The 22299-nt window shown below is 36.7% G+C and overlaps 2 protein-coding genes and 1 long non-coding RNA gene across 4 annotated transcripts in view; all 3 read left to right on the top strand.

The window, feature by feature from the left end:
• LOC145692633 (organic anion transporter 3-like) overlaps positions 1-22299 on the top strand; it is a 127334-nt gene that overhangs the window by 78458 nt on the left and 26577 nt on the right. Inside the window, exons 1-5 of one of the 2 annotated variants that reach the window (XM_081767972.1) lie at positions 6341-6480; positions 7808-7963; positions 12360-12521; positions 18224-18454; positions 20122-20318. In XM_081767972.1, the coding sequence (XP_081624098.1) occupies positions 6412-6480; positions 7808-7963; positions 12360-12521; positions 18224-18454; positions 20122-20318 (815 nt within the window). In that variant the 5' untranslated portion in view covers positions 6341-6411. Of the gene's footprint in view, positions 1-6340; positions 6481-7807; positions 7964-12359; positions 12522-18223; positions 18455-20121; positions 20319-22299 lie in introns of those variants that run through there. The other variant, XM_081767973.1, reaches the window with a different exon arrangement.
• Positions 5331-6366, top strand: mRpS2 (mitochondrial ribosomal protein S2). The gene has a single exon (XM_081767974.1). It carries the CDS (start codon positions 5480-5482, stop codon positions 6233-6235), a length of 756 nt encoding a protein of 251 aa, XP_081624100.1. The 5' UTR covers positions 5331-5479; the 3' UTR covers positions 6236-6366.
• On the top strand, positions 12528-13626 carry LOC145692635 (uncharacterized). Its single transcript, XR_014132624.1, has 2 exons — positions 12528-13269; positions 13367-13626. It is a non-coding gene; the product is annotated as an uncharacterized LOC145692635 (long non-coding RNA).

Below are 22299 nucleotides of genomic sequence, written 5' to 3'. Positions count from 1 at the left end.
AATAATTGGATTTGTAATATTCTATGTTGCCGTAAACCCTCTTCAAGAAGATAACTGTTAATTTTAGCTTTGAAAATGTTACATAAAGAGTTTTATTGCTATCATTAGGTTGCATATAAATCTCTTTATTCCGGAATTATCGGATTTATTTTACCGCTTAACTTTCCCATCTCTTCTGATTTACGAATATTTAAATCACGATTATCCCCTTAAGGTCAATTAGTGATATTTTAACTTATTTCGAACCAACTATGTATATGGCTAGTCTTGTTATATGGGAATAATTGAGACTAGAAGCAGTCTACAGGCTACGTTCAAAAGAATCTTGTCCGACCTCCTGATAAACCACGTCTTTCAGCAAGGTGAATTGTGGCAATCCGATACTCACATGAGGAAATCTTCCGGTTCAAGTGAAAGCTTCCATAAGAATCAGCACCCTAATCAGTGGTATGTGCCTTGCTAATTTTTCTCCAATGTGAAAGTACCTAACTTTATTGTTAAAAATGAAAAGGTTTTTATTTCAAACAAGTTGTCATTACAGTTTTCATATTTGAACACAACACTCATGAAAAGTCATGTTAAAGCGCGACTTACTCCTGAAAAAGAATTTTTATCTGTTTTTAATTTCTCGTGTTCCTCAAACTACATGCGGAATTAGTGCAAGTGCCTTCCGCTCGCATTACCTAGGTACAAACGCAATGGCGTATTTAGAGGAGAGGCTTCCGGGCTTAAGCCCCCTTCCCCCCGAAATCTTACTTACTATAGTAAACTATATGAAATATCTTGCAGAATTTTCACATTTTCAGGCAAAGCCTCCCCCCGAAAGTTAGCAAAGCCTCCCCCCGAAACAAAATCGTAAATACGCCACTGTACAAACGGCTACGATCTTGGTACTAGCACATGTTTCGGTTTCCAGATCTCAAATATTTATATTTCAGCCTGATTCTATGTATGAATCCGAAATTTCAAATCTAGATAAGAGGCACCAAAATTCATAGTTTATTCTCGGTGCTCATATTGTGATTTACTAAATAATTATTAAATCTAATTATAGGGTATACATTTGATATTTTGAGCAGACTGAGCAAGATACATTTACGTAAAAAGTAGTCAATACTTGTCTTAACTGTTTATGTTTTCTTAACTGTCAATGAAATAGGTGCATTGAGGAATTTTAAATATTCATCTCGGTCCTGCAACCGAGTAGAACTAGATTCGACATTTGAGCTCTCATCCGGATCATTTTTTTTCTTGAGTAAGCCAAACATTTGATCTTTAGAGTAGAATGAAGAAAACAAATAGACTTGTCAATATTCGTCTTAATTTTCTATTCTCTTCTTCACTGTCAGGACTTCGTGAAATTACTTTCGGCGAATTTTAGATATTCATGTTTATCATAATTTGAATGGGATGTGGGTTTGGATAAGAATCAAGATCCGAGATCCGAATCCAGATCCGAGATTCGAGATCCGGATCCAGATCCGAAATCCGAGATCCGGATCCAGATCCAAAATCCGAGATCCGGATCCAGATCCGAAATCCGAGATCCGGATCCAGATCCGAAATCCGAGATCCGGATCCAGATCCGAAATCCGAGATCCGGATCCAGATCCGAAATCCGAGATCCGGACCCAGATCCGAGATCCGGATCCAGATCCGAAATCCGAGATCCGGATCCAGATCCGAGATCCGGATCCAAAGGATCCGGACCCAATCAGATCCGGATCTTCGGATCCGGCCAGATCCGGATCCGGCCATCCCTAGAAACCAAACATTGTTTAAAGTATAGTGGTACTACACAGAGATGATGGGTTGCAAAAATCAACACTTTAAGTTGTTCACATTGTAGTAGGCTACATTACTGCTGCAACATCATTTTGTTTTCTAAAAGACTGAATAAATGCATAATATTAGAGCAAAATTAATGGGAGATTCAGTGCAAATTATACAAATGTATATGCCATAAATAATAACTAATTCTAATGAGGACATTTTGTTTATACTAGCGAGAAGAACGCGATATATATCGCCCAAATATTATTATATAATTACTAAAATTACATTTCAGCACGTTTGGGACTTTTTTAAAATTAGGATTATGCTTATATGTTTTGGCTAATAAAATACCATAAATATACATTTTTGTAAAAGTATTTATTGTTTCGAGAAGGTAAAGGTACATCATTTCAAAGACTACTACACACACTTTCTTGGGTTGAAAGAACTAGAAGATCATATGGGGCTAAAAACACCAAAAAATCTTCGTTCCCACAGCCATTACATAACATTAAAGGCCCGTCCTGCGGGACAAAATACGAACAACGTACGGTGTACGGGCACGGTGCCATAAGTGTTTAAGAAAGTGTACATATGTCCAGTGGCGTAACAAGACGGGAGGGCAAGGGGCATTGTCCCCCTAAGTTCTGGTAGAAGTCATTGGGGGGGGGCAGAAGGCGCCTAATGATTACTTTACCTAATTTAAAAGCCGATTCAAGAGTGAAAAGTTTATGTGCAAAAGCAGTGTTTTATGTGCACTGCCTAATCTTCGACAAAATATAGAGTGCTTTGTATTATTATAACTAATGAACACTTTTTCTGTTTCTTTTGGTCTTGATTGTCCTTTGATACAATAAAATAAAAAAATAAATAAAAAATATCTATACGACAGTCAAGCAGTGATATAACCCAGATAGCAAAAATGACTTGCAATAAACTTGCAGTAGATTTTCAATTCAAATCTGGCAAACTTGCAGCACACTTGTGATGCAAGTTTGCAAGTTTGATGTAAACTTCCTAGTTGACGCTCTTCGAACTTGCAGCACGCCTGCAGTGCAAGTGTATGGTAAATTTGCAAAGCAAGTTTCTGCAAGGGGTTTACTTGCACAGCAAGCCTACTGGAAGTTGGCATTTGCACTACAAGTGCACAGCAAGTCGGCAGCAAGTTAGTGCAGGTTTGACGCAAGTCTTTGCAAGGATACCACTTGCACTGCAAGTCTACAGCAAGTTTGTAGTAAGTCTTCTGCAAGTATATACTTGCATTGCAAGTCTACAGCAGGTCTTCAGCAAGTGAGTGTAGTAAGTCTTCTGCAGGTATATACTTGCATTGCATGCCGTTTAGAAACCGAACATTTACTTTATACGAACAATCAGATTGTATATTTTTCTCAACAACTTTGTCAAACAATATAGGTTTAAAATATAAATTATCTCTACATACTGGATACTTACGTAATTATCTTAGTATTCCTCTTGTTTTAATGCTTCACACACGTCGCACCTACTACAAATGGCGGCCTGGCGGGGAGATTTCTAAGATTAGACTTTTGTGCCACCTGTTGGTAGAAACTAGAACTGACACACTTGCTACAAAGTTGCAGCAAACCTCCGAGGCAAGTGAAATCTAGCAAGTGAAAATCAAATTATGACATTTGCGGGTAACTCTTTCAAAACACCTGCTGCAGGTGTACAATGCAAGGAAAGTCTAGCAAGTTAAAATCAAATATAGTGAAAGACTTGCTGCAAACCAACATGCTATTAGGGAAACATTTTCTTAATCTCTTGTTGCCCCTCATTATATATGGGAACTTCTTCGATAGAATAGAAAAGGAAATAATGTTTCAATGACTGAGTATTGTAAATATATTAATTAATCCTTTCGTCATCCCTGACTGCCTAGGGGTGCCTTCGATAGAATAGAAAAGGAGATAATACTGCACCAAGGGTTGCTGTAGATATCTTAATAATTATTCCTTATGTCGCCCCTGAGTGTATAGGGGCATCTGAATCTAATACTGTAAAGTTTAGTGGAAATTACGCGCTGTGATGGGGGTGAAGCGCTGTTCAGAGAGGGGCTGAACAAAAAACTTGCCCCTTCCTATATTTGAAATGTTGTTACGCGGCTGCATATGTCTGTTTAGTTATTAAGACTGGGCGGAATCCAGACCAGGTTTACACCTTGTTAGTGTGCTCCTAGTGGAGACAAAACAAAGTATTAAAAAGAATTACGAGGTTTGGGAATGCCTGAACCCGGTTGACTGCCTCCGTGGATACGCCCCTGATAGAAGGCCAAGACAGAATAAGAAGCATGTTTGGGGTAGTGTTGTCAACGGCTCGGCTCACGGCTTAGTCACCACCGAGCCGAGCCGAGAAGTGAGAAGAGCCAACAGCTCACCAAACCGAGCCGGCTCAAGCCCTCGGCTCATTTGGGCCGAACCGAACCGAGCCGATGGCTCACCCCAACCGAGCCGGCTCGAGCCGATGGCTCACCTGAGCTGAGCCAAACCGAGCCGATGGCTCACCTGAGCCGAGCCGTACCGAACCGGTCGCTCATCGCAACGGAGCTGGCTCGAACCGATGGCTCACCTGAGCCGAGTCAAGCCGAACCAAGCCGATGGCTCATCGCAACCGAGCAGGCTCGAGCCGATGACTCAAGTAAACCGAGCCGAGCCGAGCCAGTTGGGCTCAACATCGTCCTCATAAACAACAAAGAAAAAAATACAAGTTCGCTTAGAAATATTCAGGGCTTGAGCCGAGCCCGTTGACACTAGTTTGGGAGCCACTCTTCATCTCCTTTTCCCTTCCCCCACCCTTCAATACATTTTCTGAATCTTTATTCTATTCTACGCACCCTGCTACCTGTTTCATGTACATAGGCCTATATGTAAGGGTCTCATTCCCGAATGATTTGTGTTAACGTAATGCAAAACTTGCAATTTGATTGGTGATAATCGTAAAGCAATTATAACGACTGTTTACGTTGCGTTGCTGTACGTAGAATTTTGCGAAGTACGGAATGATACCTATGATCTGGTGTTTCATTCGATAGCAATTTGCGTCATAGCAGTGCAAAATTTGCGTTTTAGTGAATCATCTGTTTGTTGTATTTTTATTTCTGTTTATTTTATTTAATAACTGTGTAGCATTGCGAACCACAAATCTTGCAGACACAGTTACGAAAATATGTTCCTGGTGGGGTAGTCTTTATTTATTTATTTCTTATTTAAAATGGCGGATTTAAGGCATAACCTTTTCTTCCACTCAACCATTTACATTTTTCTTTTACAGTCGGATCTCGTCTTTTTTTTTTTTTTTTTTTTTTTTACGACGAGAATAAAAATTATGTCTTTCAGGGATAGAAAAATAATTTTGTAAGAATAAGTTAGCCTTTTTAAAAGCGAGTTCTACATTTCATCAGGGGTTTTATTATATTCAATTTCCTCTCACGTGTTATATCGAGTTGAGAGAATAAACGAAAATAAAAACTATTAAAACGTTGGGTTTTCTGAAATTAACATAATGTTTTCTTTACATTCAAAACTGGCAACCTTGAGGAGTTGAATAACAAAATAGAAACGAATATGGCGTCTGCTACTGTACTCGAAACGCGTGTATGACGAGTTAGTGAATTATGCGTCTAAAAGAATATTGATAGTGTCTTTACCATTTAACGTAAATTAACTGAGGATATCTTGAAATCAACATGTATCGTCTTTTGTGTACTGTGCGAAATTTGAACAAAAATATTTCTATTAGGAGTGGCTACTGGTATTCCAGTGCTCAGACTGCAACGAAAGAAAACGTACGAAGTGAAACAGAGGCAATTGTGAATCCTTTAAAACATCCTGATTACTTTCACATACATGATCTGTTCACTGTACGAGATCTTTTTGAAGCAAGAGTCCATTTGGGTCACAAAGAAGGTTCCTTGAATGTGCTCATGAAACCGTTTATTTTCGGTTCCCGTCTGGGTCATCTGATATTAGACTTGGACAAAACTGCTTTTCATTTGAGGCAGGCATTAAATTTCACCGCACATATAGCATTCAATGATGGCATTATATTGTTTATATGCAGAAGTCCAATACATATGCATGTTGTAGAGAAAACAGCTAAAGAATGTGGAGAATTTGCACACACAAGACACTGGAAACGTGGAACATTCACAAATTCGAAGATGCAGTATGGTGCAGTGACAAGGTTACCGGATTTATGCATATTTTTAAGTACCTTGAACACTGTTTTAGAGCAACATCAAGCTGTAACAGATGCAGCCAAGTTGTTGATACCTACCGTAGGAATTGTGGATACAAATTCCAATCCCAATCTAATCACTTATCCCGTGCCGGGCAATGACGATACACCGTGCGCAATTGAAATTTACTGTAAGTTGTTTAAAGAAGCAATTCTTCGGGGAAAAGCAAAAAGAAAGGAAATGTTAACGGCTAATGAGAGTTAGTTTATGTGGAAGTGAAAATTGACGTGCATTTATTATAGTGAAGTGTAGTGGTGAACTTCTTTGTAGATTTAAGATGTTATGTAAAATTTTGTACATATGAGACAGAACTTTCTGTAAATGTGTACAGTGAACCAGACTTGTTTTGTTTATCAGGTTCTTAAAAGAACTTTTGTGAGATGATTCTTGTACCAGTTAGGATTATGATAATGTACCGATGGAGTGAATGTAAACTAAAATTTGTACAAGTAAGTTACAAAATTTGAATATTTTGTTATTATTGTTTGCTTAGGAGTTTATGCATATGATGCGCTTATAATTTGGGATAAACGGTCCATGTTGCGTTAAGGGGGTCCAAAACTACACTGGACCCAGTTAAGCTAACCTAATAGAACCTAATATAACGTTATATTATGTAATCAAATGAAAATCAATAGAAGGAAGTGGTGTCAAAGACACTGGACCCCCTTAACGGAACATTGACCGGGATAAACTTTACAATACACGTTCCAGCTGCGCATCGATAAAGGTGTATAGTAGGGTAGGGTAGAATAGAGTAAGATTAAGGTAGGGGTGGGAACGGTTAGCTTAAAGTTAGGGAAGTTTTGATCCATTTTCATAAATTTAAATAGAGTGTAATTTCTAGTTTCTGAGTAAGTATAGTAGCTGGAGCGGGCATTGTAAAGTTAACCCATAATTTGTAATGAAAGGTAGTTCTTCGCAATTTATACTCAAGGGATGTCTGTTCAATATTATAGGAGTGTAGGCCTACCTAATAAAAACGGAATCTCATGAGCTTGCAAAGGATTTATTTTGATGGCTCACCAAGGAAGAATTTTATTGGATTACTATAAAGGGTTTCGTACGCAGCCACTGTCAACATAAAAGTGTCGTTTTCATAGTTCTTGCAGCATAAGAAATTGAGAAGAATTTGGAAAAGGTCTGACCATTCTATTTCAGTGTTTCAATTATCGCGTATCTTCTCTTTCTTTTGATTTGAATTGCATGATTTATACCGTTTACCAAATATTGTTAGGGTCATCAATTTTAGGAGGCTCAGGTGGGCAGGTCATGTAGCCAGGATGGAAGAAAATAAGATCGGTTTCAAAGTTTTGACTGAAAATCCAATCTGAAAACGTCCATTAGGAAGATCTAGGCGCAGATGGGAGGACAATATTAAGGTGAATCTCGCAGAAATAGAAATACAAAGTAGAAACTGGATCCAGTTGGCTAAGCATAGAAGTCAGTGGAGAGCTTTTGTGAACGCGGCATTGAACCTTCGTGTTCAGAGGTCATAGAGTTAGTTGTACAAGGGCACATAAAGTCGTTTTCCATGAGAAATTAACACATTTACTATAAATATTACTTCTGTATTTAGTCTTGTATACATAACAATGGTAGTTATGTTTTACTAACTTTTTTACTTCTAAAATAAAGTTTTTTTGCTGGAACTTATAGAATTTAGTTATTGTAAGTACTTTTGGAAAATTTTTTTAAAATTATTTTATAAATATTGATTTAGAATATTATCAGTTCTCTTGTAATATAATAATTACTGTTTGTTCTGTTTTCCAGATGGTGTCTCCCTTAGACAATTTGCTGGAAAGGATCGGGAGATCTGGTCGTTGCCAAATATCTCTGCTTCTGTTGCTGGGTTGCAACTATTTAATAGTTGCAATAAACCATGCGCTTCCGGGATTTCATGGATACACACCACCATTCCATTGTAAGGTGAGATTTATTACACGTATCAGAATGTTAAACCGTTTGAGAGCTTTATAGTTTTCACCTTACATATCCTAGATGACTTTTGAGGCATTTACTCCGATCTTTCCAGTGTTTATGTACATAATTTTCAACATTATTAAAAATGGTGAGGGAAAACACTACTCCGCTGATTGCGTCGGTTTCGGTCACTTAAGCTATAGCCTTGTTCTCCAGAAATAGTTCTCATATTAAAATCGAGTCACTTTTATATAACCGAAGTGAATCAGTTACATGAAGAAAACAAGAAGCATAACCTAAGGAAACATTTTCGTGTTTTGTTGGTGTCTACAGGTCTCTTACTGTGTTAGTGCTAAATTGACACTTCTTTCACAAATAAAATTGCTATAAAAAATGTTCTACATAAACGAACAATTTAACGACAGAACTTTTTCCAGTTATGAACCCTTGTACTGACAGATTTTTTAAATTTATTATTATTATTATTATTATTATTATAAGAGCAATTGCTTTTAAATTTTATTAAGATGTCTAAATTTCAGTCTTCGAGTAAATAATTTCAACGTGTTCAGAATTGTCTGGTTCGGATTCCATTTGCTCTGATCACGTGGCCTCCTTCGTATATCACCAAATTCCATCTTCACGGAAGATTCAATGGCATCAAAAGAAGGTTAAAGTTACCCAATCGGATTTGTTTTCTCTCCATGCTAAATTCCTTCTTGTCGCAGCAAATAGTGCCCGAACAACCAGCAAGCAAAGTCGAGAGATTGCCGATTTGGACGCCATTTCGGGTCTCTGCTATTTCATGGCGCGCTGTCACAAACGTTTTATATATTAGCGGAAAAGGAACACCTCATATTTATTTTGTCTGGGTATCTTGTAAATCTTCCTTTCTGAAAGAGAGTGAAATTTAATATTGTTTTCCGTCTCTCTTATGTATCTACTGTTAACAGAACATACATATACTTCAAACACTGGCATACGTCACATTTGCGTGATAAATACAAAATTAATAACAATTAGCCACTTGGACTGATTTTGGATAACAGACACTCATCTTGTATCTAAAATTGATTCATTCTTTATATAATTTGTCCATTCATTCTTCTTTTTATAATTTGTCCCAATGTCAAGACGTCTTACTAACGTCAACTGTAGTTCTTTTTTCTGTACATATTCATCCTCTTCGTTTATCTCTGGTGCATGGGGTCCCTGGCCCAATCTCCGGCCAAGTAAGTTTGTGGTGGACAACATCGTGTCCGTGGGTTTTCTCGGGGTAGTCCCGTTTCCTTCTACATTCGCATTCCACCAGTTCTTCCATCATCATTCGTTTATCTTAATCATCTGTCTCCCTTAGCCTAAAGGGAATAATCGTGAGACTTAAACTGAAATATTTCATTCCATTTACATATTCATCTTCGAAGAGGATTTTCCTTAAATATTTGAAGAACAAAGGATCATTCGAAAACTCTATTAAATTTGTAGTATCACTTGTAGATCCTCACATTTCCGCACTTAATGGAAATCTCTTCTTGTATATTAAAATATAACACTATGAATGTCATTGAAAGACTTGAGAAAACCCTATTTTCAAAAAGTCACTGTTACATCTTCTACAATCAGTTTGCCGAACCAAACACTAAACGAACTCTTTCCCTGCGGAATTTATGCTGTTATTAGTAAATGTAAATTGTTAATTTTGAAGGTTTACAAGTTCAACTTGGGACATTCCATGTGAAATCAACCAATGAAATGACAAAATCTGACCTGACGATCTTAGATTTTTGTAAAAATTGGTGCATAGCTTTATTGCAGTGGGAGATGAGAAAATCTCAAATATTACGCCTCTCCTCCTGAAAGTGTCGCCATACAGGGTGTTCAAAAATGCCAGAAAAAGGCATTTTTCAGTTACAGTGATTATTAAAAATGGTCAATATATGCACTAGAAACATGAAATAAACATCATTGGAAAGCTTAAAGATTGCTCTACAAGTTGTAGTATATTGAAAAAACCTGTAAAATAAAAAATAACACTTCAAAAATTCAAATAACCTGTGAATTTGTTCAAAAATTGTCCGGCTTGTAGGATCATATGTGTACTAAAACACCATAAAGTTGCATTCTGGGCACTCAATGGGATCCGATTCAAAATTCAACATAAACCAAGCATTGCAAGATATTGACCATGTGAATATCTGGGATCAGATCGATAACTATTAGCCTGTAGCTCTTTACCTGCATCATCAAAGGAATTTATATTCAACTTCATTTGTTTCTTGATGTATTCATTTGAATTTACACAATTATTCACTTTTCGAGTTATTTAAAGGGGTATTAAGTTTCCGAACAGTACTCAATATAGATCATTATTTTTGTTAATCAGTATGGATGTTTCTAAATTGAAATTGACTACATGGATAGAAGTTATTTTCATTCCTTTGCTTCAGGATTACTGTTACAGAACTTATTACGAAAGAGAGGGATTTCCCTCCCTTCCACAACATTTGTATGAAATGTGTTATGAAACACAGTGACACTGTTCACAATCACTTCACACACATTCAGCACAAACAATTAGTCGAAAAATTCTTTTTTCTAGTTCAATTATGCACTTCCACATGTCTGTGACAGCAATTCTGAAACAAAGGAATGAAAACAACTTCTATCAGTGTAGCCAATTTCAATTTAAAATCATGCATACTGACTAACAAGAATAATGACCTGTATTGAGTACTGTTCAGAAACGTAATACCTCTCTAAATAATTCGAAAGGTGGATAATGGTGTAAATTCAAATGAATACATCAAGAAACAAATGAAGTTGAATATAAATTCCTTTGATGATGCAGGTAAATAGCTGCAGGCAAATAGTTATCGATCTGATCCCAGATATTCACATGGTCAATATCCTGCAATGCTTGGTTTATGTTGAATTTTGAATCGGATCCCATTGAGTGCCCAAAATGCAACTTTATGGTGTTTTAGTACACATATGATCCTACAATCCGGACAATTTTGAACAAATTCACAGGTTATTTGAATTTTTGAAGTGTTATTTTTTATTTTACAGGTTTCTTCAATATACTACAATTTGTAGAGCAATCTTTTAGCTTTCCAATGATGATTGTTTCATGTCTCTCAGTGCACGTTTTATGACAGTTTCTAATAATCACTGTAACTGAAAAAATGCTTTTTTTTTTTGGGGGGGGACATTTTTAAACACCCTGTATGGGGACAATTTGAGGAGGAGAGAGGTAATATTTGGGATTTTTTCATCTCCCACTGTAATAAAACTGTGCACCAAGTTTTACAAAAATCTGAGATAGCCAAATCTGATGACTTGTTGATTTAACATGGAATGTCCCACTTAATGTGTTAAATTTGTCTTGCTTTAATTACTTAATGTTTTCATCCACAAAGATGAATATCGTGTGATGATATTGAAACTTTCGACTATTACTAAATAACAGACGTATGAGGGGCAGTCAAGGAAAAAAAAAATCCCGGAATTCTGTTGTAGCTCTTTATTACCACAGTATAACTACACATTTACTTTATCTCCTTCAAAGTTGACGCCTTCGGAACACACACACACTTGTTTCGCTACTCCTACGATTGGTGGAAACACAGACCAAAGGCCTCTTTTGGTATCTTTCTAAGTTCAACCGTCACATTCATTGGTTTTGATCTCTTCCACGTTGGCGAAACAAAAAAGGCTCATTTTTAGCTTCGGAAGAGTCAAACATCCGATGGTGCTAAACTGTTTTTTATTATTAATTATTATTTAAGGCTGTCAAAGTCTCTCAGATATCTTGATCTGTGAAAGTGCTCCAACTAATCATTACCCACTCTTCTGTTTAGCTACACTATTCGTTGCCTGTTAAGATGTATTCACACTTGTTAAATTTAGAATTAGGCAACATAGGGACTGTATTGCACAAGATTCATTATGATTGCATCACAAATGCCAGAACTACTACAACAATACGGGAACATTTTGACTGCTCCTCGCATACCAAGATTAGTCCAAGTGAATATTTGTAATCATGTGTCTATTCAGTGACTTAAGTTGTTAATTTAATGATTATTTACACAAGTAGTGAAACTATGAAATCTGCCTGAACTATTCACGGCTCTCTCTTTAAAGTATCCATCGAGCTCACGTCTTGTCCACCCTCGAAAGAAAGCTTTTGTTTTACTTAAAAAACATAATTCTTCGCTTCAAGGAGTTTTTATAAGCGTGCTTTTACCTGAGTTATCCTTGTCCTCCTGTGTATATGGTTTAACATTAAACTCTTTCCATTCACATTGTATGCTAATCCAGAAGGCAGTACTACTTGTGCTTTTCTTTTCTTTTTCTCTTTGGATCTCTACGAATGATTTTCTCTCTGTTGTTATTTCAGAGCCCGTTGACAGTATCGTCGGCATCCCTATCATCTGATGAGGAGAAACTGTACCAGTGTGAGACGCCTGTTGAAGCAGGGAACGAGTCATGGGGATTGAAAGCCTGTCTTCATGGATACGAATTCCATACAGTCAGGGATGAATCTACCATTGTCACTGAGGTGAGACAAGTTGCTTTCATCCTATTTTAATTCATATTGTTTTTTTGTGAGCAGTCTTCCGAAAAAGAAGGAAAGAAAAAAGATCATCCAGTCATTTCTGTTGATGAGCTGGGTACAAACGAACTTTGTACTTGTAGCTATACTAGCCAGTATACTGCATAAGTATGTTTTGTATGTTTTTACTAATAAATGAGATAAAATTAAATATTTCTGTGTTGTTGTTGTTTTTCGTCAAGACCGTTTCGATAGATACTCCCTTCATCAGTTAGCAGATTGTCTTGCAAATACGTTTCACATCTCTTATTCGTGTGTCAGAAACTTTATCGTAGTTACAAATTGTAATTACTATTTTTCTGCAGTGTGCGAAATTATTCCCTATGTTTGAGTATACTATTCAGATTCACCTCCTCCTAGGTCACTTGTAAATATGTGACGTGTCGTAATGTAAATGTGGTGATTTCGTTGCGCAAAATATAATATTAAAAGCACTGCGAAAATAACAAGTAAAAATTACATACTGACACTATTAACAAAATAACTACAGGTTCATGATAATGCACATTGAAAATCAACGTTACCAGGTCAAACTATGGACATGTAGATTTAATGAATAAAGAGAATCATGGAATTTTAAGTATGGGCCGTGGTGGCTTAGTGGTAGAGCGTTCACCTCTGGTGCCTGGGGTCCTTGGTTCGATCCCAGGTCGCGCCAAGTGAGCTTTGTGGTGGACAAACACCGTGTGCGTGGGTTTTCTTCCGTTTCCTTCCACTTCCTTCATTCCACCATTCCATTCATTTTTCATCACCGTCTCCTGTTGACTGGCCGGCAAACACCGTGTGCGTAGGTTTTCTTCCGTTTCCTTCTACTTCCTTCATTCCGCCATTCCATTCATTTTTCATCATCACCGTCTCCTGTTGCCTGGCCGGCATAATCCTGGGACGTAAAACTAAAGGATTTCATTTCTGGAATTTCAGATATAGGGAATTTAGTGATATTGCTGTGTTACAAATTGTGAATATTATATGTTAGATTTTGTAAAAACTTTATTTTTTGTTACATTTTTGTAGAAATATATTATTTATTAATAAATTTTTGTCAGTGTGATTTATAGTTTGTTATTGAAATTGTTTACTATACAATCCCTTCGTTTCTCCTGATTTGTCTACGTTCAACCTGAATTTTTTGTTCTGATGTAAAATGGTTTATAAAACGTTTCTTTCTACTGACGAAACAGTTTTGTGTCTAACCTTTATGTTCTTTGTTCTTTATTGATAGTCCAAGTACTGCTTCGTCTATATCTGGTCTCGTCGTTTCTTTCAGTTATACTAATATGAATATCACATTCGCAATAGGCTAGATAGACTCCTGAGTGTGCCAAATTCCCTACAAAATGCGAGACATTTACGATAAGTGAGCTGGGAGTGAGTAGTATACTTAACTTGAACAAGGATAATTCCACATTTTCTAGCAGAATACTGAGTATAATTAGTAACTGCAACGAAGATTCTGACATATGAATGAGGCAGCTGAGAAGTATTTGCACAAGGATTCGCTAATTGATGAAGGTAGTACTGTGAACAGAAACAGTTTTGTAACAAACTAAGGACAATGGTCTTTTTCTTACAATAGTAAACAAGAAAATATGCTTTCTCACCGCAGTGATTGTGAAAACTTCAGTAACATTTTCGAGGATCACGGTCCTCATCATCAGCTTATATAAGTCTGAGAAAGGTTATAAAATGATACAACAATCAATTCTGAAGTTTATTATAACATTTTGAAGAAACTGAAAAGACCCATCCAGAGCAAATGTCGCGGTCTGTTGACATCTGGGGTTGTGTTCGTGCATGACAACACTTGCCCATAAAGTGCTTGGCGAACGCCAGTTCAAATGGACGTGTTTGAACAACCCCTCTAGAATCCTGGGTTGAAGCGAGAGAATCTTAAAATGCTATGCCAGATCCATTAAATTTCCAGGTGGCCGAGTTTTAAAAATTGGTGAAACGCTATGACAAGTGCTTGAAGTTACATGGCCCTATGTTGAAAAATAGTACTAAGCTGTACTTTTCAGATTGTAAGTATATATATATATATATGGGTGATTCCACGAAAAAGGGAAATTTTCTGTCACGGGCAATTCTTCAAAATACTACTAGAAAGAATCACCTCATTTTTATTTTGTTTGTTAGTAACCGTCACAAAGTAGGTATGCCATGTATAACAGTTTGCAAATATAACACGAAACATACGTAAAAAAATAATTATTACCCAATTTCTCAACACCGTGGGCTGTCACAGACTACAGTTGACTGATTTTAATCAATAAATTACAACTGAAGTCGCAAATCAAACATCATTTAATGGTAATTAAATGGAAGAGAACACTTCAATGTTTCGGTTTTGTAGAAAGTAAATCTTTATAACGATTATTTTGTAAAGCTTGACTATGCTTAGTTTCTGTCACCTCTATTTCGTCTCAACTCCATGGCAATAGAAAAAATTATCATTGCTCTCAACAGATAGCATGGTCGTCCACATTGGCAACACCCACAAGAAGACAAGGCAGGCATGTTTGACTGAAGAACAGAAAAAGTTGTGTGCATGTGTTAAAAGCTATAGGAAAAATATTTTTGTGTGTGGAAAGCAGGTGCGTATATTAATTGATTCTCAACACCATGGTATTTATTACTGAATGTATTTGTATGGTATATACCTTCTTTCCCTTGAGGAACCTACGCCTTAACGTAGAAAATTCGTACACAATTACTCACATGTACTGGTTAAAAAGTGGGCCGGTAAAAATAAATTATATTCGATTTTCTCAACTCCATGGTTCTCAACTCCATGTCCATCTGAAAACTAAGGAATCCACGGTGTTGAGACAAGTCACGGAGTTGATAATCCTGTAGTGTTTGTTATGCTCATGCTCTTCCAAATATTTGTTCTTTCAATATATTGATAGAAATAAAGCTCATTTATGGTCTAGTGACTGATATGCTCGCCTTTCGTGCGTGGTTCTGGGTTTGTTTCCCGGTGGAAGCTAAAAAATTAATGGTGTTTACTTCGCACAGTAAGGCAATTAAAAAACTCATTTGAGTAGAGATGTACTGAAACCTGATCGCGCAGACCATCGCAACGGTCGTAGGGGCCGACACGCTGACCACGTGTCATTCACACTCAAAGACCGGCTGGAGGGTCCTAGCCCATTTAAGGAGTGTTTCGCGGAAGTTCAAATTTGGGGCTGTCAGATAGCCGGAGGTAAAACTTCAGTCAAGTCAAGATGGATGGTATCTGTTTTTAACCTATTGACGTTTGAATCTTATGATCAACTAATTGTTTTCTTTTCAGAGATTGTCGAAGAGTCTGAGGGCAATATGCGGACAGTCAATTTTATGACGCGAATCGGGAGGAATTTCTCCTGGCCTACTAAACCTGACGTTTAAAAAGCGTTGGCAGTTGTCATTCTGTGTAGACTAGAACAGCCCTTCCCTGTTTCCTCAAGACATTTCCTTCATTGGAGTGGAAAATGAGGGCTACTTAAGAAAGAACATCGAATTATCCAAAGAAAACAGAAATGATGAGTGCCTTACACTGTCATTTAGTGTGCATTATACAGGGCGTTTCAAACAATACCGACAACGTTTGGGAGGTGATTCCTAACACCAAGATAAGATAAAAAGTATAGACCAATCTGGCTGCACAAATGCTTCCTTTCGCAGTTATAGGCTGCCGAAAACATGAAAAAATTAACTTTGAAGGTGAAGGTCCATAGCATAAAACTATGGGACCTACCGTAGTCGGGTCAGACTTCACTTAGGAATTAGTATGTGCGCTATCCAAATATCCATGTTTCAGAATCTTGCGGTACTTCCACAACAACTTTTATAGAAGTAGTTGGTGAGTACTTCAGATTATACGCCCGTAACCAAACTCCCTCTATAAAAATTGCTTCGTGAGTACCTCAGGATTCTGAAACATATTTTTGGAAAGTGCACATATTAGTTCCTAAGTGAAGTCGTGACCCGACTACGGCAGATCTCATAGTTTTGGAGCTATGGACCTTTAAAGTTCATTTTTTTCATGTTTTCGGCAGCCTATAACTCCGAAAGGAAGCATTTGTGCACCCAGTTGTCTATACCTTTCGTCTTATTTTGGTGTCAGAAATCAAATATACCAAATATACGGTACAAATACACTTACCAAATGTTGAAAAAGTATTGCACTTTCGACGTGTGGAATAAGCTCAGAAAACAAATGAAGTAGACAATAGACAGGTTTAGTGACTACTTCGTCTGTTTCGTAAGCTTATGTAAAAAGTTTGTCCTCTCCATATGATAGTCAACATATTGAAAGCGCAATAATTTTTCAATATTCGATAAGTGTATGTGTATTTATTTTTTTCTTATTTATGTCACATATTCATATATATATATATTATATATATATATATATATATATATATATATATATATATATATATATATATATATATATACACTCAATTTTGGAACCTTCATTAGATATATTTTCATATGCTTGCAGTATTTTCTGGAGTATTTTTGTATAACAAATTACGTGTCATCTAGTTTGTTAGAATTTTATTCAACATAAGGAGAATAATTCTAACTTACAAAAACTATTGGAAAATTATTTCAATTTTTATGTAAATTATAAGCTTAATCACTTATAAACCAAAACTCATCACCCAGATGTATCACGTTTCTCAACTCCACAGCAATTTTCAACTCCGTATTAACTAATCTCAACTCCGTGACCTATGGTCTCAACTCCGTGGGTGCTGAAAAGTTTATTATTTTTTATTTATTACACCAATAACGATTCAGCTCTGCTGAACACCTAATTAACATGTACTTAGTAGTAGTAAGTGCACGTGATATTTTTATTGAAATAGGCGACCATCAACGGAACAAAAATTTTCCAAGTGAAAATTTCCCTTTTTCGTGGAATCACCCATATATATATGTATTTAATGTATGTATTAACGAATTCTATAGGATACGTAACAAACAAACAAACTCAGCTATATACCTCGTACATTCTTCTTTACATCAATGCATATTATTGGTTATAGCTGTAAACTTCATCAGCACCTTTTTTTTTATGGTTATGTAATGGTAGATTTATTACATAACCATTGTAGATAGATTTGTGTGTGTGAGGGGGAGAGGGATATATATACACACTTGCTGAAAGTTTAAAAATTCATAACAGAAAGCATAGACGTATAATGCTTTGACAGTGGTTTGCATGTCAAGAAGCAGTATGTTTTTTCTGCATTCAAGTAAGAGGAATTACAAAAAGGAACCTGTGAGAGTAACGGAAAAAGTTATCAGGTGGTTCAGATGATCTCCAAACAAATTTCATAGCGAAATATCTACGACTGTTATGTAATGAATCAAGCTTTTTAAGAATAATACATGCCGATTAACGTTACACCGGTAACCAAAATTATACACTGGTGTAAAGAAAACTGCAGAAGATACAGAGGTGAGTTTGAACATTCATATTAGAGCTGTTTTTCAACTATTAGAAAGACCACTAACACCTTTACTTTATATACTAAGACAGCTGAATAGTACAGATAGAATTTCTATGGACCATTGTATTTAAACTATAGTGGATAATATGCTAGTATACTTTATAATTGTGTAAAATGAATAAATATGTTTGTTTGCTTCAGTGGGAGCTTGTGTGTGATCGGAAAGTTCTCCGTCCGTTAGTGGCTACAGTGTATTTCTGTGGTGTAACCATTGGTGCCATTCTCTTTGGGATTCTCTCGGATAAACTCGGCCGACGCCCTGTTATGTTGTTCTGTCTGTACTCACAAGGAGCCTTAGGAATCACGTTGTACTTCGTTCACAACTTGCTTGTCTTCATGTCCGTCCGTTTCATCCAAGGGGTGTTCATTCAGGTAAGTGATGAGCAGAGAAACAAATGGGGAATTAGTATATCTCATTTACCATAAATACTGATTCTTGAAAAAATGCTGTCCTGGAGTCGAAAACTTGGAAGTACTAGGATTTTTTAGCAATCAGTATTTAAAATAACAAAGATGCTGGGTAAAATTCGTAGCGTTTTAGCATATTGTCATAAGTGAAATTATGGTACAGGATGCTTTTGTAGCGTTTAAAGGCGGCGCTTCGAGTTTATCTTAAACGCTGTTAACAAATGGGAGGGTTGCGATCTTGCCACGTCTTTGTCTACCTTGTTAAAGCTGCCAAGTAAACGTTACGTTTGGGTGATTCGAGTTGCTTTCCGAGACACATGTGAGAGAGTAGTACTAAATGTGCTCAATATGTCAGGGAAGTTTCAGGTGGAAAGCTCAAAGGGTTTAGGAGATACAGCCACTAGAAAGTCACATGGAAGTACTTGTTATAATTGTAATACATAGTCCAAAACATAAAGAGAGATGTCTTATACCTATTATTTCCTCTAAACTAGATCATGTTCGTGTTTCCAGCATATTTAAGTGATGAAACACAAGAAAAAGTGGGTTGTTTTGCAAATCCGAATCGAATCATCTTGTGAAAATGAGTACTGAACTGGTGCATTGTGAACGACTGAAGTTTTATGAACTTGCCAAATATTCACGTCACTTCTTGTTATTGTTGTATCACTGATAAAACGAACAAAGGCGTCATATGGGTGGAACAACCAGAAACTGAATTATGCCAGTACTTACACCAGGTATCAGCCATTTGATCTATTCAAAGCCTTGTGGCACACACGCTGACGAAAGACTATCATCATTGTTTGCAGACCACGAATCAAGTAACAGGAGGACTTTCTTCTTATCACTTGAATGCTCTTTCACATGAAATCCGAATAGAAACATTTGATGTCACACGTTCTAGTGGCTACTTCTCCTGAACCTTTTGCACCTAAAACTTCCCTGACATATTGAGCACACTTTGGACAGCAACTCGATTCACTCAAACGTAACGTTTACGTGTGAGAACCAGATGTATCTGTCACCTGCTTTCACTGTAGTGCGTCTGCGTAGTCACTTCGTTCGTCTAGCCCATAGTGTATGGATTGTTGCCCACGCTTTGTGTATTTATATGAAAAACGTTTAAATTCAGCGTAACTTTCGCGAGTTAAAATAAGCATCATAACTATATGTACTTAGGTAAATTTTAAACAAGTATATGTAAATGGATCGGGAATAAATACTCACTAAATTGCTTTCTGACCTCTACGAAAATAGATGCACATGAGGCCTGGAATCTTCATTGTTTGTGGTAGCAGCATTATCAAGATGAGCAGGTAGATATTGTACAATAATGAATAAGAATATATTTAAAGAAAGAAAAAAGCGTTGAAATTTTTACAACTTTTTTTTTTTCTGTTCTGTGTGCAAATATTCTAAACTAGACTTCTTCTGACCTTGAACGTGTCAGTGTTTATTTAATCTGTGTCTTATGAAAGCGTATAAAACAAAATTTTGAGTAGTGTATGTAGTTTAAATAACTTGTATCTAGTTTGAATTATTCAGTATTTCATGTTGAACATGTTAGTATGATGTTCAAAATGATAAATAAAATCGTTAATGGCCATTAATATTTCATGTTTTTGTAGGGTTTGCAAGGAACTACATATGCCTTATTAGTGGAGATGTTTCCTCCACAGATGCGAACAGCGGTTGGAGTGGTTTTAGAAGTATATTGGGCACTGGGTTTAGCTCTTCTTGCGGGTGCAGCGTATTTTGTTCCAAATTGGAGGAATCTTCAGCTGTCTTTAGGCATACCCACAGCAGTTACTATTTTATATATTTGGTAAGTGCAGTTAATTAACTAATTACATTTTCCATAACAATAAATGTATATTGTTCATGATGTCATTTCGAATGTGTTCTATATTTTCTTTTAATATAGAAAGTTGCATACATGCGAGGTAAAAGGAGCCAGCATTTTTTTTTTCAATACCAAATCTTTTAAACGTTTAGGGGCCGCGGTGGCTCAGTGGTAGAGCGTTCACCTCTGGTGCATGGGGTCATGGGTTCAAACCCTGCTCCCGCCAAGTGAACTTTGTGGTGGACAAACACCATGTGCGTGGGTTTTCTCGGGGTTCTTCCGTTTCCTCTCAATTTCTTCATTCCACCATTTCATTCATTTCTCATAATCACCGTCTCCTTTAGCCTAACCAGCATAACTGTGGGACGTAAAACTCAAAGATTTCATTTTCCCTTTAAACGTTTAGGTTTAAGTTTGAAGATATGAGATGAGATGAGTGCAATTAACCACATGTTGTGCACACTTATTTCTTCTGAAATTGCGATTTTTTTTTTTCTTTTTCGATCCAATGACCCAATATATTTCAGTCCTGGAGAACTACATACAGTGTAACCAAACCTTGAGTATCACTTAACTCAGTATGATGTCCTTATTCCATAGAAAATACGAAAACTCGATTCAGGGGCCGTTCAAAAATTTTGTGGCCCCTGATCTAAAAAGTGATTATTGGCCAAGATCACAATCTTTTGATGCATTTTTTTTGGATCACTCCTAAATTCTTGTTTAAAGGGAAAATTGTTGATACGTCTCATTTCTCATATAATTTCGAATACAGTCATCATATGTATTCATTAATATAGACACTAAACAGAATGGAAATTGTGATACAGTCCACGTAGTCTGAATGTTGTGAGCACCGGCCTCAGAAGTGAAGGGAACACGGTGACTTAGGGAGTTAGGGGTCCCTGATTCGATACTAGCCCATGCGAGTTTGGTGGGGTGCGTGGGTTTTCCCATTTTCTTATTATTCTGACGCACACGTTCTTTTATATCACTCGTTTTCTTTAGACTACAGGGCATAACTGTGGGACGTAGAACTAGAGAGTTCATCTCAGAGAAGTGACAGTTCTGTGGCTGTTTGAGATATGTGATCACTGGTAAACTGGAAATCTGGGTTCAATTTATGGTTCAGTCTGTTTTTTTGCTGTTTCATTAATATTTATTCATTTCTCAGTTCGTTTTTCAGATTGAAAACTGCGACTGGGTTTAGAATCGAACCTGGGTCTCCTGTCTTACTGTCACAATATCCATTTCCTTTCTTTCCACTCTTTTGAACTTCATTTAATGCATGTCTTAAGAGGATGTTTTGTGTTAACAAGTGGACTGTTTCCTCTCTTGTACGTATCTAGTTAGTGTGCTCTAAATAGCTAAACACTAACATGAAGAGTGATTGGGGAGAGATTAGGAAGTGCAGTGGTTAGCGCGCAGGCTTCGTGAGCTTGACACTCAAGTTTGATTCTCGGCCGAACATTACTCTTTCTCTCTTTGTGTTCCATAGAAAGTTGAAGACTGGTTTATTCTTTCTAGCCAACGCTCTAGATAATATGCAGTGTCTTTTGAAGATATATCAGTTATTGTTTGTTCTAGTATCTCTCTTGTTGTCTTTCGTAGCGTAAGAATTTATTGTTCAGGAAGCACCAATGCGTATGAGAAAAATTGTACCTTATATCTACCGAATTGGCAGAGAATGTCATTTTTTTAAAAAAAAAATAATATTAGAATAATATTTGAAATTGTTTTGTGTGAGTGGAAGGCAAAAACTGTTTTCCCTATTAGATTCTCTTTTGCCAATAAGTTGAAGTAAATGGACTTGAAATAAGTTTTATATACGTACCTCTCTGGCTGAAATTTCATTCAAAGGAATATTATCGAGTCCTGCCCGTCTTTTTAGCTGTATTGTCGAAAAGTAAGGAAAGCTGTTTTTACTAATTTACAGTAGCGGTTCGTGGCCTGTAGAAGCACC

Source organism: Thermobia domestica, chromosome 8 (assembly GCF_964235325.1).
Source record: "Thermobia domestica chromosome 8, izTheDome1.hap1.1, whole genome shotgun sequence".
In the NCBI taxonomy this organism is placed as follows: domain Eukaryota; kingdom Metazoa; phylum Arthropoda; class Insecta; order Zygentoma; family Lepismatidae; genus Thermobia; species Thermobia domestica.
This window is presented reverse-complemented; position numbering and strand designations above follow the sequence as displayed.